The 16929-nt window shown below is 42.2% G+C and overlaps 1 protein-coding gene across 1 annotated transcript; it reads left to right on the plus strand.

Annotated features, from left to right (window-relative positions):
- The first annotated feature begins 1120 nt into the window (after window positions 1-1120).
- LOC149984309 (collectin-10-like) lies at window positions 1121-16588 on the plus strand. The gene is made up of 7 exons (XM_090230659.1): window positions 1121-1286; window positions 4190-4261; window positions 9143-9214; window positions 13683-13736; window positions 14685-14780; window positions 14993-15313; window positions 15788-16588. The coding sequence occupies exons 1-7, from the start codon at window positions 1172-1174 to the stop codon at window positions 15874-15876; spliced, it is 819 nt and encodes a 272-aa protein (XP_090086785.1). The 5' UTR covers window positions 1121-1171; the 3' UTR covers window positions 15877-16588.
- Window positions 16589-16929: the final 341 nt, after the last annotated feature.

A 16929-nucleotide genomic window follows, 5' to 3' on the forward strand; every position in this document is an offset into this window, starting at 1 on the left:
ATATATAATATATAACAGTAGTAATAATATAACAGTAGTAATATATAATATATAACAGTAGTAATATATAACAGTAGTAATATATAATATATAACAGTAGTAATATATAATATATAACAGTAGTAATAATATAACAGTAGTACTATATAATATATAACAGTAGTAATACTATAACAGTAGTAATATATAATATATAACAGTAGTAATAATATAACAGTAGTAATAATATAACAGTAGTAATATATAATATATAACAGTAGTAATATATAATATATAACAGTAGTAATATATAATATATAACAGTAGTAATAATATAACAGTAGTACTATATAATATATAACAGTAGTAATACTATAACAGTAGTAATATATAATATATAACAGTAGTAATATATAATATATAACAGTAGTAATATATATTATATAACAGTAGTAATATATAATATATAACAGTAGTAATAATAGAACAGTAGTAATATATATTATATAACAGTAGTAATATATAATATATAACAGTAGTAATAATATAACAGTAGTAATATATATTATATAACAGTAGTAATAATATAACAGTAGTAATATATAATATATAACAGTAGTAATAATATAACAGTAGTAATATATATTATATAACAGTAGTAATATATAATATATAACAGTAGTAATAATATAACAGTAGTAATATATAATATATAACAGTAGTAATAATATAACAGTAGTACTATATAATATATAACAGTAGTAATACTATAACAGTAGTAATATATAATATATAACAGTAGTAATATATATTATATAACAGTAGTAATATATAATATATAACAGTAGTTATAATAGAACAGTAGTACTATATAATATATAACAGTAGTAATAATATAACAGTAGTAATATATTATATATAACAGTAGCAATAATACATTGATATAACATAATCCTGGGGCAAATACAACATTACAAAGATGGTCACTAATTTGTTCACTCAAATTCCAGATACAAGAGTGAGTAAACATGTGTCCCCTAACCTACCCTGACTAATTACCTAGCCTGGATAATGTTGTCTGACAGCATGACAGAGAAGTGATAACGTTTGGTAAACAAAGATAGAATCCAGCTCTGCGTCTAAAACATGCTGTATGATCCTTGTGCTGTATTGAATCCTCATACTAAAGGACATGAAACATCAGGACTTCAGCAGGAGGCTACTGGTGCTCTCTGTCCTTTCAACTATCTTTGATTTTCTTAATGCGGTCGAAGTCTGTTCCAACACTATTCTGCCAGGATCTAAAGGTGATGTTTTTCGATCTTCCATCTGCAGGCTCTCTAAAGGATTTTAGAAATATCTGGTGTGTCTCCACAGTACAGCAATCTGTCTGATGTTATGTAAGAGCTTGGGAATTGTCAGGGCTCGGAAAGAAAAACATTTTTGTAAACCTCATCGTAGATGTTGCCATTTTGCCGTTTTAATAGATATGTTATGCAAATTCAAATCCTTTTAAATGTTAAGCAAACAAATGATGATCTAAAGCCTGTCTGCACCGTGTTAAACCAGGCGGTTATAATGGCGATAGCATGATCTGTCTGCACTTTGTTAAACCAGGTGGTTATAATGGAGATAGCATGATCTGTCTGCACCGTGTTAAACCAGGCGGTTATAATGGAGATAGCATGATCTGTCTGCACCGTGTTAAACCAGGCGGTTATAATGGAGATAGCATGATCTGTCTGCACCGTGTTAAACCAGGCGGTTATAATGGAGATAGCATGATCTGTCTGCACTTTGTTAAACCAGGCGGTTATAATGGAGATAGCATGATCTGTCTGCACCGTGTTAAACCAGGCGGTTATAATGGAGATAGCATGATCTGTCTGCACCGTGTTAAACCAGGCGGTTATAATGGAGATAGCATGATCTGTCTGCACCGTGTTAAACCAGGCGGTTATAATGGAGATAGCATGATTTGTCTGCACCGTGTTAAACCAGGCGGTTATAATGGAGATAGCGTGATCTGTCTGCACCGTGTTAAACCAGGCAGTTATAATGGAGATAGCATGATCTGTCTGCAACGTGTTAAACCAGGCGGTTATAATGGAGATAGCATGATCTGTCTGCACCGTGTTAAACCAGGCGGTTATAATGGAGATAGCATGATCTGTCTGCACCGTGTTAAACCAGGCGGTTATAATGGAGATAGCATTATCTGTCTGCACCGTGTTAAACCAGGCGGTTATAATGGAGATAGCATGATCTGTCTGCACCGTGTTAAACCAGGCGGTTATAATGGAGATAGCATGATCTGTCTGCACCGTGTTAAACCAGGCGGTTATAATGGAGATAGCATGATCTGTCTGCACCGTGTTAAACCAGGCGGTTATTATGGAGATAGCATGATCTGTCTGCAACGTGTTAAACCAGACGGTTATAATGGAGATAGCATGATCTGTCTGCACCGTGTTAAACCAGGTGGTTATAATGGAGATAGCATGATCTGTCTGCACCGTGTTAAACCAGGCAGTTATAATGGAGATAGCATGATCTGTCTGCAACGTGTTAAACCAGACGGTTATAATGGAGATAGCATGATCTGTCTGCACCGTGTTAAACCAGGCGGTTATAATGGAGATAGCATGATCTGTCTGCAACGTGTTAAACCAGGCGGTTATAATGGAGATAGCATGATCTGTCTGCACCGTGTTAAACCAGGCGGTTATAATGGAGATAGCATGATCTGTCTGCACCGTGTTAAACCAGGCGGTTATAATGGAGATAGCATGATCTGTCTGCACCGTGTTAAACCAGGCGGTTATAATGGAGATAGCATGGTCTGTCTGCACCGTGTTAAACCAGGCGGTTATAATGGAGATAGCATGATCTGTCTGCACCGTGTTAAACCAGGCGGTTATAATGGAGATAGCATGATCTGTCTGCAACGTGTTAAACCAGGCGGTTATAATGGAGATAGCATGATCTGTCTGCAACGTGTTAAACCAGGCGGTTATAATGGAGATAGCATGATCTGTCTGCACCGTGTTAAACCAGGTGGTTAATTTTTATTTTAAAATGTTTTATTTAATCTTTATTTAACTAAGCAAGTCAGTTAAGAACACATTCTTATTTACAATGACGGCCTACAACGGCCAAACCCGGACGACGCTGGGCCAATTGTACGCCGCCCTATGGAACTCCCAGTCACAGCCTGTTGTGATACAGCCTGGTTAATGGAGATAGCATGCCTCGGTTGCTGTTTTGTTGTTTCACTACAACAGTAGCTTGTTTCCTACAGAAACCATGATGTTACAAGTAAACAGTGTGTTTTTATTTTATTTTACTACAACAGTAGCTTGTTTCCTACAGAGACCCTGCTGGTATTAAACAATAACCATGTGTTGAAATAGTACCGTCACTTCCATCTCCTTTATTGGGGCAACAGCCTTAAGACATGGTTGGTATGAGAGGCTGCTACTGTTGTAGTGTTGTGCAGTATTAACACGGTGTTGGCTGTGTAGGTTGGACTATAACTAACACCCTTAGACAGTAGAGGTAATACTTATTTGGGGATTTTAGGAGGAGTATATACTGTATGTCATGAGTAATTTATACACAAGGAAATGTTTCATTTTGTTTTGCGTGCTATTGCTAGCGCCAGAGAAGTGGCCACTATGACTGTCTGGCTGACTGTCTGTATTGAAACAGCTGCTTCACAATAGAGGAGTTTATTTAGATAAGACCCATCCCAAACAGCAGTGTCTATATGGACTGAGAAAGAAGGGCTATGGTTTGTCTTGAAGTCAGTGAACCTGTAAACCAGGCACAGAAAAGCCAAGGCCCTACTGAGTCAGGTTTCCTCAGGTCAAATGGGAGCCTTTTCAGTCCACTGAACAAACCTCTGTCTCTATTGTCGGGTCTCTTCTCTCTGTAGTTTGCTTGACATATTTATTGCATTGTCATAAAATGGGTTCTATGCTTTTTCTTCCCCTCGTTGTGATTGGTCCCTGAGTTCATAGGAGGCCATTTTGAAATGTATAAAAGCATCAACGTTTTTTTTTTTTTTTTTTTTTTTAAACCTTGAAGGCCAAAAGCCCAAATACAGTGGTTTTACGTGCAACAATAAATAAGCTTTTTTTTAATGTACTTCCGTTGGCCTCCCAAGAGTTGCTGAATCTCCTCTTAACGTTTCTTCCTCTCCTAACAGGAGACCTGGGTGAAGGGGGAGGCGAGGGAGACCAGGGACGGCTGGGAAAGACCGGCCCACCAGGACTACTAGGTTCCTCCTTTTATATATCTTTTAATTGGTTTAATATTCAAATACATGAATCATTGAGGAATTAAAAGGAAGTGGTATAAAAGCCAGAGAGTTGATTCAACTTTCCGGCATGTTCTTACTGATCCTTTTTTAAATCGTTTTTTAAATTGTTGTCATGACGGTTTTAAACAGAGTATCTAAACAGAGTTTGTTAAGTGTCTAAGTGAGCTGAGGTGTTTTGTATACTCCCACGCGTAGTGGTTTAAAGTACTTAAGTAAAAATACTTTAAAGTACTACTTATGTCGTTTTGGGGGTATCTGTACTTTACTATTTATCATTTTGACAAACTTTAACTGTTATTTCACTCACTTCCTGAAGAAAATTTAACTCCATAAATTTTCCCTGACACCCAAAAGTACTCGTTACATTTTTTATGCTTAGCAGGACAGGAAAATGGTCCGATTCACACACTTATCAAAAAAATATCCATAGTCATTCCCACTTCCTCTGATCTGTCAGACTCACTAAAGACAAATGCTTTGTTTTTATATTAAGGCATCTTTACTTTTACTCAAGTATAACACATTTTCCACCACTGCCCACCGCAGAGTAAGTCCTCAGAGTTCAAGGTATGTAAACCTCCTCAGTTGAAGGTAAATGCCTGTATAAGCACTCAATACTCTAGACTCAAAAGCAGAACAGACTAGCTATTCCCCCCTAGTCTTTCTAGATTCAGAAGCAACACGGTGTCTGACTCTGACGTGAGTGAGGTCTGATTGGCACCGGCAGTGAGCTGAGTTACAATGGAGTAGCCTGGGCCAGACCAGCCAGCCTCCGTGAGCCTGACTCTCTGCTTTTCCTTGAAGTCACATCAGAGCAGACGTGTTAATTGCTGCTGCTGCAGTATGGCGGCCAGCGGTCGGCGGGAGCACCATATATGTTCTGTGGGAGGTGGACGTAGGAGACAAGGAGGCAGGGTCAGGCGCTAAATGAACTTCTGTCTGGCCTCTTTCACAAACACACATCTCTGTCATCGGACCAACAGACAGAGACAAATGCCAGCCAGGACCGTTGGGAGTCATTCCCCCCCCAAAAAAAGAAAGAACAAAGAAAGCAAACTTGTTGACTTGTTTTTTCAACTTCACCCCACAGTGGATAACAAAACTAACAATGTTGGTTTCCTGTATAGGTTTGTTGTTAGGTTGGATTTGATGTATGTCCACCATAACGTAACGCTTTATAAATCCATGACATGACATTACAGTAAATACTCAGCTTGATCAAAGTTTCCTTTGCAGGTAATTTACTAAGAGATGTTAGAGTAACTTTAAAATGTAAATTGGGCTTAAAGAGGGTTACTAACCATCAATGTGAGTTTAAAGTATCCACTGCACATACTACTGTCGTTGATTAAGCTAAGATTGACTGAAGCCAAATTTGTGATTGCCTTTAATTTTACATTGCATGAAAGGGTCACTAAACTAAAATGCATCACAAATGGTGCCACATTTTCCTTAAATAATACAGTACTTTTGACCAGGACCCATACGGCTCTGGTCAAAAGCAGTGCACTGTGTAGGTATTTGGGAATAGGGTGTCATTTGTGCCACTAAACTAAAGTTTTATTAGAACCTTTCCTGAGCATCAGCTGCTGGTGCCTTCAGCACCTGGGAGAAGGAGAGTCATTAGACAAGTTACAACGGTTGGCCTTTGAAAAGGGGGAAGTGAAATGAGAGAATGACATCTTGAACTTCTGACTGCCGGTTAAACTTAGGCAATATCAGTGAGAAAATGTCAATAATCAGACCTGTATTGGTAGTGGATAATTAATCAATAATCAGACCTGTATAGGTAGTGGATAATTAATCAATAATCAGACCTGTATCGGTAGTGGATAATTAATCAATAATCAGACCTGTATCGGTAGTGGATAATTAATCAATAATCAGACCTGTATCGGTAGTGGATAATTAATCAATAATCAGACCTGTATCGGTAGTGGATAATTAATCAATGAGGTGCAAGAGGCAGTGCAATATCACGACTACAGTCACAGCAGGCTCGATGCGATAAGCCACTGCCTTGTGTGCCGTATTGCTTTTATAAAATTCTTACCAACATATTTAAAATAACAATGGTTACATATTTTCATTAAAAAAACGTTATTTGGATAAATCATTACATACAATTGAATGATTCCACCAGAATAATCTGGGTGTTAGTTATTTTGGTCATGTTGCTACAGACCTGACCCAGTTGTAAATGATTTTTGCATAGTTGCTATGCAACAGGACTGGTCATCCGTTCTCGTCACTTGCTCTAGATAGCTAACCAACTTCAGCTAACTCAGTCACGTCAAAACATTGAACCTTGAATAACAGTACACAAACGGCATTTTCGTTTGTTTGAGCTTCTTTTTTTTCTATTGGCATTTACTTGGATATATGTCCATGATACTGACGTTGATGTGTGAATTCGACTGTCTCAGAAAAAGTTGTCTGGGCACCGTTCACCGTATGGTACTACAGAGATCTAAATTCAAAAGTTGAACACTGTTTCCCGAGGTCTGACAGGCAGACAGCGAGCCTTATATTATCCCCCGCTGTACCAAACTAAATGCTAGGCTGGAAGCAAGGGGAAATCAGGTGCGAGTTGGGATAAATACAAGAGATGATTCGGCCAGCAACACGATCATCATAGTCTTATGGAGGCGCAGGGATACTTCTCAGAGGGAAGCGTTATCAGGCATAGGTGTGTCTGTGACCGCCAATACAAGACGGCTCGTCCAATCAGCATCCAGGATCCAAACAACCAGTTTTATAATGACCGTTCCTGACTAAATCAAACCATCTCTTCACGTTCAGCCTATCATTTGAAATGTCCCACCTGCTAGAAATGAAAGCAGACACCATAATGATGATGTTCCATGTTGAGAAATGTTTCCGTGTGTTAAGATTTTTCCTTTTAAAAAATTCAGTCAGCTGAAATTATGCTAAAACATGATGATGACTAAAATACTTGAGCTGTACATATGCTAGGTTGTAAAAACCCCAAAGTAGGTCTAATTTGGAAAAACACCATGAGATCTCACAACCTGGAGAAAAAAACAACACTTTATACAATCTGTGAAGATACAAAATAATTACAATTCAATCCAAATGGGCATGGCTGAAATACATTGTGAAAAACAATATTGACTGGTGCTAGACGGTTCATGTGTGGTACAGGCTTTTGGGAAGGGGGTCCTGCATCAGTTATTATTTCAACTACTATCCATTTCCTGAGGAAATACTCATTTTGATCCTGGCAGAGCGGCTCTGGCATAAAAAGCATATGTCCCAATCCGTCTCTCTCAATTCAATTCAAGGGCTTTATTGGCACGGGACAAATATGTTAACATTGCCAAAGCAAGTGAAGTAGATAATAAACAAAAGTGAAATAAACAATCAAAATTAACAGTAAACATTACACTCACAAAAGTTCTAAAAGAATAAAGACATTTCAAATGTCATATTATGTCTATATACAGTGTTGTAATGATGTGCAAATAGTTAAAGTACAAAAGGGAAAATAAATAAACATAAATATGGGTTGTATTTACAATGGTGTTTGTTCTTCACTGGTTGCCCTTTTCTTGTGGCAACAGGTCACACATCTTGCTGCTGTGATGGCAAATTGTGGTATTTCACCTAGTAGATATGGGAGTTTATCAAAATTGGGTTTGTTTTTCAAATTCTTTGTGGATCTGTGTAATCTGAGGGAACTATGTGTCTCTAAAATGGTTATACATTTGGCAGGAGGTTAGGAAGTGCAGCTCAGTTTCCACCTCATTTTGTGGGCAGTGAGCACATAGCCTGTCTTCTCTTGAGAGCCAGGTCTGTCTACGGCGGCCTGTTTCAATAGCAAGGCTATGCTCACTGAGTCTGTACATAGTCAAAGCTTTCCTTAAAGTTGGGTCAGTCACGGTGGTCAAGTATTCTGCCGCTGTGAACTCTCTGTTTAGGGCCAAATAGCATTCTAGTTTGCACTGTTTATTTCCATGTGTCAAGTAATTATCTTTTTGTTTTCTCACGATTTGGTTGGGTCTAATTTGGTTGGGTCTCTCTCTCCCCCTAGCTCTCTCTCTCTCTCTCTCCCCCCTCTTCCTCTCCCCCTATTTCTCTTTCTCCACCCTCTCCCCCTCTCACTCTCCCCCTCACTCCCCCTTTCTCTCCCTCTCCCCCTATTTCTCTTTCTCCACCCTCTCCCCCTCTCACTCTCCCCCTCACTCCCCCTTTCTCTCCCCCTCTCTCCCCTTTCTCTCTCTCTCTCTCTCTCTACCTTCTCTCTCTCCTCCCATTTTTCTCCCCCCTCTCACTCTCCCCCTCCTTCTCTCTCCCCGTTTCTCTCTCCCCCTCTCCCTCCTCTCTCTCTCTGGCCTTTAGTTTCTCTCTTTAAATTCCATCAGTAGCCTAACTGCCATACAAAACCATAAGAAAACAGCAATAAAGAAACAGACCTAAAAAAATAAACTCTCTCTACCTATTTACAATTTCCTTTTGGTCTGGCAGTTCACCAGTCTTCTCCTACCCTCTGTCTCAGGTCTGACAGTTCACCAGTCTTCTCCTACCCTCTGTCTCAGGTCTGGCAGTTCACCAGTCTTCTCCTACCCTCTGTCTCTGGTCTGACAGTTCACCAGTCTTCTCCTACCCTCTGTTTCAGGTCTGGCAGTTCACCAGTCTTCTCCTACCCTCTGTCTCAGGTCTGGCAGTTCACCAGTCTTCTCCTACCCTCTGTCTCAGGTCTGACAGTTCACCAGCCTTCTCCTACCCTCTGTCTCAGGTCTGACAGTTCACCAGTCTTCTCCTACCCTCTGTCTCAGGTCTGACAGTTCACCAGTCTTCTCCTACCCTCTGTCTCAGGTCTGACAGGGGAGCTCGGAGATAAAGGAGAGCAGGGCCGGACGGGGAAGATGGGTCCTGCTGGAGACAAAGGTAATCATTTAGTAATCAGACTGGGAAATATTCTGCTGACGGAGAAGAAAGCTGTTCTGGCTGCATCTCAGGCCAATGATACAGAGGCCGTGTCTCTACTGACACCCTGTACAGCCATAGGACTGGTTAAAAGTAGTGCACTACTACCCATAGGGCTGGTCGAAAGTAGTGCACTACTACCCATAGGGCTGGTCGAAAATAGTGCTCTACTACCCATAGGGCTGGTCGAAAGTAGTGATACAGAGGCCGTGTCTCTACTGACACCCTGTTCAGCCATAGGACTGGTTAAAAGTAGTGCACTACTACCCATAGGTCTGGTCGAAAGTAGTGCACTACTACCCATAGGACTGGTTGAAAGTAGTGCACTACTACCCATAGGGCTGGTTAAAAGTAGTGCACTATACAGGGAATAGGGTGCCATTAGGGCTTAGCCACAGAGACACACTGCCAGACCCAAACTACCTGGGAGAGACCTTCATCAAGTTTGTTTTACATAAACAGGTACTTGTTTAGTTTTTATCCAATGTATTCAGCCTCTCTTCCCATTGAACCCTTCAACTCGGGTCGTTGATGCATCTGTTAGACAGACCTGGGTTCAAATACTATTTGAAATCTTTCCATTCTTTGATCATTTGCTCTAGCCTGGCCTGTTGTATCAGACAGACAGGGGTTACAGTGCTCTAGCCTGGCCTGTTGTATCAGACAGACAGGGGTTAGAGTGCTCTAGCCTGGCCTGCCTGTAGTATCAGACAGACAGGGGTTACAGTGCTCTAGCCTGGCCTGTAGTATCAGACAGACAGGGGTTACAGTGCTCTGGTCTGCCTGTAGTATCAGACAGACAGGGTTACAGTGCTCTAGCCTGGCCTGTAGTATCAGACAGACAGGGGTTACAGTGCTCTAGCCTGGCCTGCCTGTAGTATTAGACAGACAGGGGTTACAGTGCTCTAGCCTGGCCTGTAGTATCAGACAGACAGGGGTTACAGTGCTCTGGCCTGCCTGTAGTATCAGACAGACAGGGTTACAGTGCTCTAGCCTGGCCTGTAGTATCAGACAGACAGGGGTTACAGTGCTCTAGCCTGCCTGTAGTATCAGACAGACAGGGGTTACAGTGCTCTAGCCTGGCCTGCCTGTAGTATCAGACAGACAGGGGTTACAGTGCTCTAGCCTGGCCTGTAGTATCAGACAGACAGGGGTTACAGTGCTCTAGCCTGGCCTGTAGTATCAGACAGACAGGGGTTACAGTGCTCTAGCCTGGCCTGCCTGTAGTATCAGACAGACAGGGGTTACAGTGCTCTAGCCTGGCCTGTAGTATCAGACAGACAGGGGTTACAGTGCTCTAGCCTGGCCTGCCTGTAGTATCAGACAGACAGGGGTTACAGTGCTCTAGCCTGGCCTGTAGTATCAGACAGACAGGGGTTACAGTGCTCTGGCCTGCCTGTAGTATCAGACAGACAGGGTTACAGTGCTCTAGCCTGGCCTGTAGTATCAGACAGACAGGGGTTACAGTGCTCTAGCCTGCCTGTAGTATCAGACAGACAGGGGTTACAGTGCTCTAGCCTGGCATGCCTGTAGTATCAGACAGACAGGGGTTACAGTGCTCTAGCCTGGCCTGCCTGTAGTATCAGACAGTGTTGGGACTATTCTATCGGTCTATTTAGCCAGGCAAGCTCAATCAAGCACAGATAAAGGATTCGCCTAGCTGCCTTTGTGCCCTTGAGCAAGGCACCTAACCCCCCACAACAGCTCCCCAGGTGCCCAGTGTGGCACCCCCCACCCCTTCTCAAAAAAAAAAAACGGTATGTGTGTGTGTCTTTCTGAAAAGTCAGAGTTCCATTGGACCTCGTGTGCAATTGACCAATAAAGTGATGTTACTGTTCATAGTATTTGTCACGGCCGTTGAATGAAGAGGACCAAGGTGCAGCGTGGTGAGCGTACATATTATCTTTATTAGAAAACACGCTGAACAAAACAATAAACACTACCAAACACTACCAAACAAACCGTGAAGCTAAAGGCTATGTGCCATAAACAAAGTCAACTTCCCACAAACACAGGTGGGAAAAAGGGCTACCTAAGTATGGTTCTCAATCAGAGACAACGATAGACAGCTGTCCCTGATAGAGAACCCTACCCGGCCAAAACATAGAAATACAAATAATAGAACATAGAATACCCACCCCAAATCACACCCTGACCAAGCCAAAATAGAGACATAAACAGGATGTCTAAGGTCAGGGCGTGACAGTATTAGTATCAAGTAGTATTTGAACTCAGGTCTGCTAGTAGAGAATTATTTTCCACGGTCGTCAATGTGATCAGCTTGGAAGGGACTCATATTTAGGTGTCAGGAACATGTTTACCATTATGTCCTGTGTGAAACCCTGTGTACATCCCAAATGCAATCTATTCCCTATATAGTGCACTACTTTCTACCAGAGCCTGGTTAACACTAGTGCACTACTTTCTATCAGAGCCTGGTCAACAGTAGTGCACTACTTTCTATCAGAGCCTGGTTAACAGTAGTGCACTACTTTCTATCAGAGCCTGGTTAACAGTAGTGCACTACTTTCTATCAGAGCCTGGTTAACAGTAGTGCACTACTTTCTATCAGAGCCTGGTTAACAGTAGTGCACTACTTTCTATCAGAGCCTGGTTAACAGTAGTGCACTACTTTCTATCAGAGCCTGGTTAACAGTAGTGCACTATACAGGAAATAAGTTGTAATTTGTGATGCAGCCCCTCTCTGAAGTAACATGTATGTAAACCTCAAGGCCTCATCAAGAGTCTGGTCAATCCTGTCTGAAATGCTTTGACAGAGCTACAGAAAGAGTCTGGTCAATCCTGTCTGTAATGCTTCGACAGAGCTACAGAAAGAGTCTGGTCAATCCTGTCTGTAATGCTTTGACAGAGCTACAGAAAGAGTCTGGTCAATCCTGTCTGTAATGCTTCGACAGAGCTACAGAAAGAGTCTGGTCAATCCTGTCTGTAATGCTTTGACAGAGCTACAGAAAGAGTCTGGTCAATCCTGTCTGTAATGCTTTGACAGAGCTACAGAAAGAGTCTGGTCAATCCTGTCTGTAATACTTTGACAGACCTACAGAAAGAGTCTGGTCAATCCTGTCTGTAATGTTTTGACAGAGCTACAGAAAGAGTCTGGTCAATCCTGTCTGTAATGTTTTGACAGAGCTACAGAAAGAGTCTGGTCAATCCTGTCTGTAATGTTTTGACAGAGCTACAGAAAGAGTCTGGTCAATCCTGTCTGTAATGCTTCGACAGAGCTACAGAAAGAGTCTGGTCAATCCTGTCTGAAATGCTTCGACAGAGCTACAGAGAGAGTCTGGTCAATCCTGTCTGAAATGCTTCGACAGAGCTACAGAGAGAGTCTGGTCAATCCTGTCTGAAATGCTTTGACAGAGCTACAGAAAGAGTCTGGTCAATCCTGTCTGAAATGCTTTGACAGAGCTACAGAAAGAGTCTGGTCAATCCTGTCTGTAATGTTTCGACAGAGCTACAGAAAGAGTCTGGTCAATCCTGTCTGTAATGCTTCGACAGAGCTACAGAAATAGTCTGGTCAATCCTGTCTGAAATGCTTTGACAGAGCTACAGAAAGAGTCTGGTCAATCCTGTCTGTAATGTTTCGACAGAGCTACAGAAAGAGTCTGGTCAATCCTGTCTGTAATGCTTCGACAGAGCTACAGAAATAGTCTGGTCAATCCTGTCTGAAATGCTTTGACAGCGCTACAGAGAGAGTCTGGTCAATCCTGTCTGAAATGCTCTGACAGACGTACAGAAATCCAGACCTCACTTAGCAGACACATAATGACACTATCAATTTAGTAGGTTAAGTCTTAACAATAATCAAAACATTTCCATATTTGGGTTATATAAAAACACTATGCTGGTACTATTGTCCCAGGTAACTGTGGCAAAATAAAGGGTATTTCATGAAGCTGTATCAAGTCAAGAGAAAAGCCTTCAAATCAATCTCAGTGAAAATCTCAGATCCTTGAGCTATTTTGTGACACGATAATGTGACACCTACACATTATTGCCCTCCGGTTCCAACTGTCATAAAAACAACCTGTGTTGTGTTGGTAATCTACTTACTTCCCCTAATTTATAAACTGTCAGTTAGGAGATAAAACACCTAGTGTAGAGAGAGGTTGATTCACCTTCCTGTCAGTTAGGAGGTAAAACACCTACTGTAGAGAGAGGTTGAATCACCTTCCTGTCAGTTAGGAGGTAAAACACCTACTGTAGAGAGAGGTTGATTCCCTCTCCTGCCACATCTCTGCTCTATGAAGTGAAGCACTGTGGAGTGCTGCCGTCTAGTGGTGATATCTTACCAGTGCAAATCGTTTTCATGCTGAAGCAGACATCTACTCAACAAAATGTATATGTCTGGTCTCTATCCTCCCTGGACTATGCTGCTGTCCCATATGTGTAGTGTAACTGTAACTGTTTCTAGGAGACGCAGGAGATGCAGGAGTTGATGGACCCTCTGGAATGAAAGGGAAAGCAGGTGAGCTAGTTCATTATTTAGCCTCGTTCTTTGTTCATGTATGTTTCCAAACCACTGGATATGTGGGAATTCCTTCATGACTGTTGGAAAAGCATTCCAGGTGAAGCTGGTTGAGAGAATGCCAAGAGTGTGCAAAGCTGTCATCGGGCAAAGGGTTTCTACCTTGAAGAATCTAAAATCTATTTTGATTTGTTAAACACTTTTTGGGGTTACTACATGATTCCATATGTGTTATTTCACAGTTTTAATGTCTTATTCTACAATGTAGAAAATAGTACAAACAAAGAACTGTATGTTTCCAAGTCACTGGAGATAGTACCTCCAAACCACTGGAGATAGTACCTTCAAACCACTGGAGATAGTACCTTCAAACCACTGGAGATAGTACATCCAAACCACTGGAGACAGTACCTCCAAGTCACTGGAGATAGTACCTCCAAGTCACTGAAGACAGTACCTCCAAACCACTGGAGACAGTACCTCCAAGTCACTGGAGATAGTACCTCCAAACCACTGGAGACAGTACCTCCAAGTCACTGGAGATAGTACCTCCAAACCACTGGAGACAGTACCTCCAAGTCACTGGAGATAGTACCTCCAAACCACTGGAGATAGTACCTCCAAACCACTGGAGATAGTACCTCCAAGTCACTGGAGATAGTACCTCCAAACCACTGGAGACAGTACCTCCAAACCACTGGAGATAGTACCTCCAAGTCACTGGAGATAGTACCTCCAAACCACTGGAGACAGTACCTCCAAACCACTGGAGACAGTACCTCCAAGTCACTGGAGATAGTACCTCCAAGTCACTGGAGATAGTACCTCCAAGTCACTATCATACAATGTTGTGTCTTCACATTCTGGACTGGCCTAGTTACAAAAAGAGATTTCCTGAAATAGAATGATGTTTATTGTAAGACACCTGACTACAAGCATGTCTGACAGGGGCAACATGTGACTGTGGGAGGTACAGGAAGGTCGTTGGACAGATGGACATCAATATCAGAAAGCTGAAGAATGCAGTCAAGTTTGTGAAAAATGGTAAGTCATTGTATTCTGCTTAAATCATAATTTCAGGTCAGATCATTAGAAAACAATTCTCAGCCAATGTGTAGCACAACGTAAATCAAATTGGCATTCTACAACACAAAAAAAATATTTTTTTGACTTGGATTGAATAAGGAGTTTTTACTTATATTGAATTGAATGAATAAGGAGTTTAGACTCCAACTTATCTCATATGTCATATTCAGTCATTTTAGGCATTAAGGAAACGGAGGAGAAATTTTACCTGATTGTGAAAGAGGCCAGAAAGTACCGAGAGGCTCTGATAAACTGTAAGCTGAGGGGCGGTATGCTCGCCATGCCCAAAACAACAGACACCAACACCCTGATTGCAGACTACGTCGCCCAGGCCGGCCTTACCCAGGTCTTCATCGGGCTGCAGGCTGGGCAGAAGGGTGGAGGGCCTGTTTACGCAGACCTGACCCCAGTGAGGAACTATACAGCCTGGGGCCTAGAGGAGCCATCAGGGGCCCCTTCCAACACCAGCTGTGTGAAGATGGTCACCACAGGTATGGCGAGGACCTTTTAACATGTACTCGCTGCGATTGACTAGTCCTACAATCTAATTCTAGATATCAATGAGCAACACTGAAATGGCACTCTATTCTCTGCTGCCCTATAGAGTGCACTACTCTGGTCAAACGTAGTGCATAAAACTAGGGAATAGGGTGCCACTTTAGACACGGCCAATAAATACATTTGGACTTAGTGCCATTTCAGAGTCAAGATATCGGCTGTGTTCCCCTTGCTCAGACGTTGCACGTATCAGCCAATGGTTGCGCGCCACGTCATCGACCGTGCCGTCTTGGTACCAGATTGCTATGACATAATGAATGTAGTCAGCCCGATACTTCAAAAAAATACCTATCCAGGTGTTGTGAGACCTGAAATGCGTTGGCAACGTCTGAGCCAAAGGGGGGGGGGGGGGGGCGCCATCAACACTTCCATTTGGACTTAGTCCTCCTGATTGTAATCACCCACAGGCACCTGGAACCAGGTGGAGTGTGACATCACCATGTACTACGTGTGCGAGTTCGAGAAGAGCAGGAGAGGTCTCGCCGCCATGCTGTGATGTCATCAAGTCGGTGGAAGGTTGTTGACGTGGACATTAGACCTTTATGCTAATACAGAAACCAGTAGTACATTAACCTATAGTTAAACATGTAGCCTTATAGTAACTAGACAAAGGTCATTGATATAACCTAGCCTATTGATTTTAATGAGAGATAAAAGTTGGTATCCATGGGGGCCTCCCGAGTGGCGCAGCGGTCTAAGGCACTGCGTCGCAGTGCTAGAGGTGTCACTACAGACCCGGGTTTGATCCCGGGCTGTATCACAACCGGCCGTGACCGGGAGTCCCATAGGGCAGTTCACAATTGGCCCAGTGTCGTCCGGGTTAGAGGAGGGTTTGGCCATGGGGCTATACTTGGCTCATCGCGCTCTAGCGCCTCCTTGTGGCGGGCCCGGGCGCAAGTAGACTGACCTCGGGTTTTCAGTTGAACGGTGTTTCCTGCGACACATTGGTGCAGCTGACTTCTGGGTTAAGTGGGCGGGTGTTAAGAAGAAGCGTGGTTTGGCGGGTCATGTTTCAGAGGACGCATGACTCGACCTTCGCCTCCCGAGCCCGTTGGGGAGTTGCAGTGATGAGACAAGATTCAAATTGGGGAGAAAATGTTTTTTGTTGTTGTTTTTTTAAAAGTTGGTATCCACTTAAGCCTTTTGTTTTTTTGGGGATAGCATATAAAAACCTTTCCCTTTCTGTAATAAAACACCATACAAATCAACCTCCTCATTTTGATTGTCCATTTATTCAGATCAGATCAGAACAGGTAAGATTATGTTTCTAGTGAGCAGTGGCACAGCGGCAAGGAAAAACTCCCAAGAAGAAAGGAAGAAACCTGGAGAGGAACCAAAAAGCTAAACATTCACTGCACCGGTAACTTTAGGAATACAGTACAGCCAGTGAAAATAGATCAGTCCTTAATTGGACCGACTCTGTCTAACGTTGTTAACAGCATGTGCAGCTTGGGGTTATGTCAACAGGAGCTGAGTTTATCCACATATTCCAGGTAAACATTAACCTGGTGGGGCTTTTCTAGCCTGTTACTGCCCCTGTATAAAATAA

Source organism: Oncorhynchus mykiss, chromosome 3 (genome assembly GCF_057628025.1).
Source record: "Oncorhynchus mykiss isolate SJ-2025 chromosome 3, ASM5762802v1, whole genome shotgun sequence".
Lineage (NCBI taxonomy): Eukaryota > Metazoa > Chordata > Actinopteri > Salmoniformes > Salmonidae > Oncorhynchus > Oncorhynchus mykiss.

What these genes read in the sequence shown, in the direction of transcription:
- LOC149984309 (XM_090230659.1), top strand. Translation starts at nt 1,172, where the DNA reads ATGAAACATCAGGACTTCAGCAGGAGGCTACTGGTGCTCTCTGTCCTT. An exon ending in TATTCTGCCAGGATCTAAAG is followed by an intron (nt 1,287 to 4,189) that starts GTGATGTTTTTC and finishes CTCTCCTAACAG; the next exon opens with GAGACCTGGGTGAAGGGGGA. An exon ending in TGTGAAGATGGTCACCACAG is followed by an intron (nt 15,314 to 15,787) that starts GTATGGCGAGGA and finishes AATCACCCACAG; the next exon opens with GCACCTGGAACCAGGTGGAG.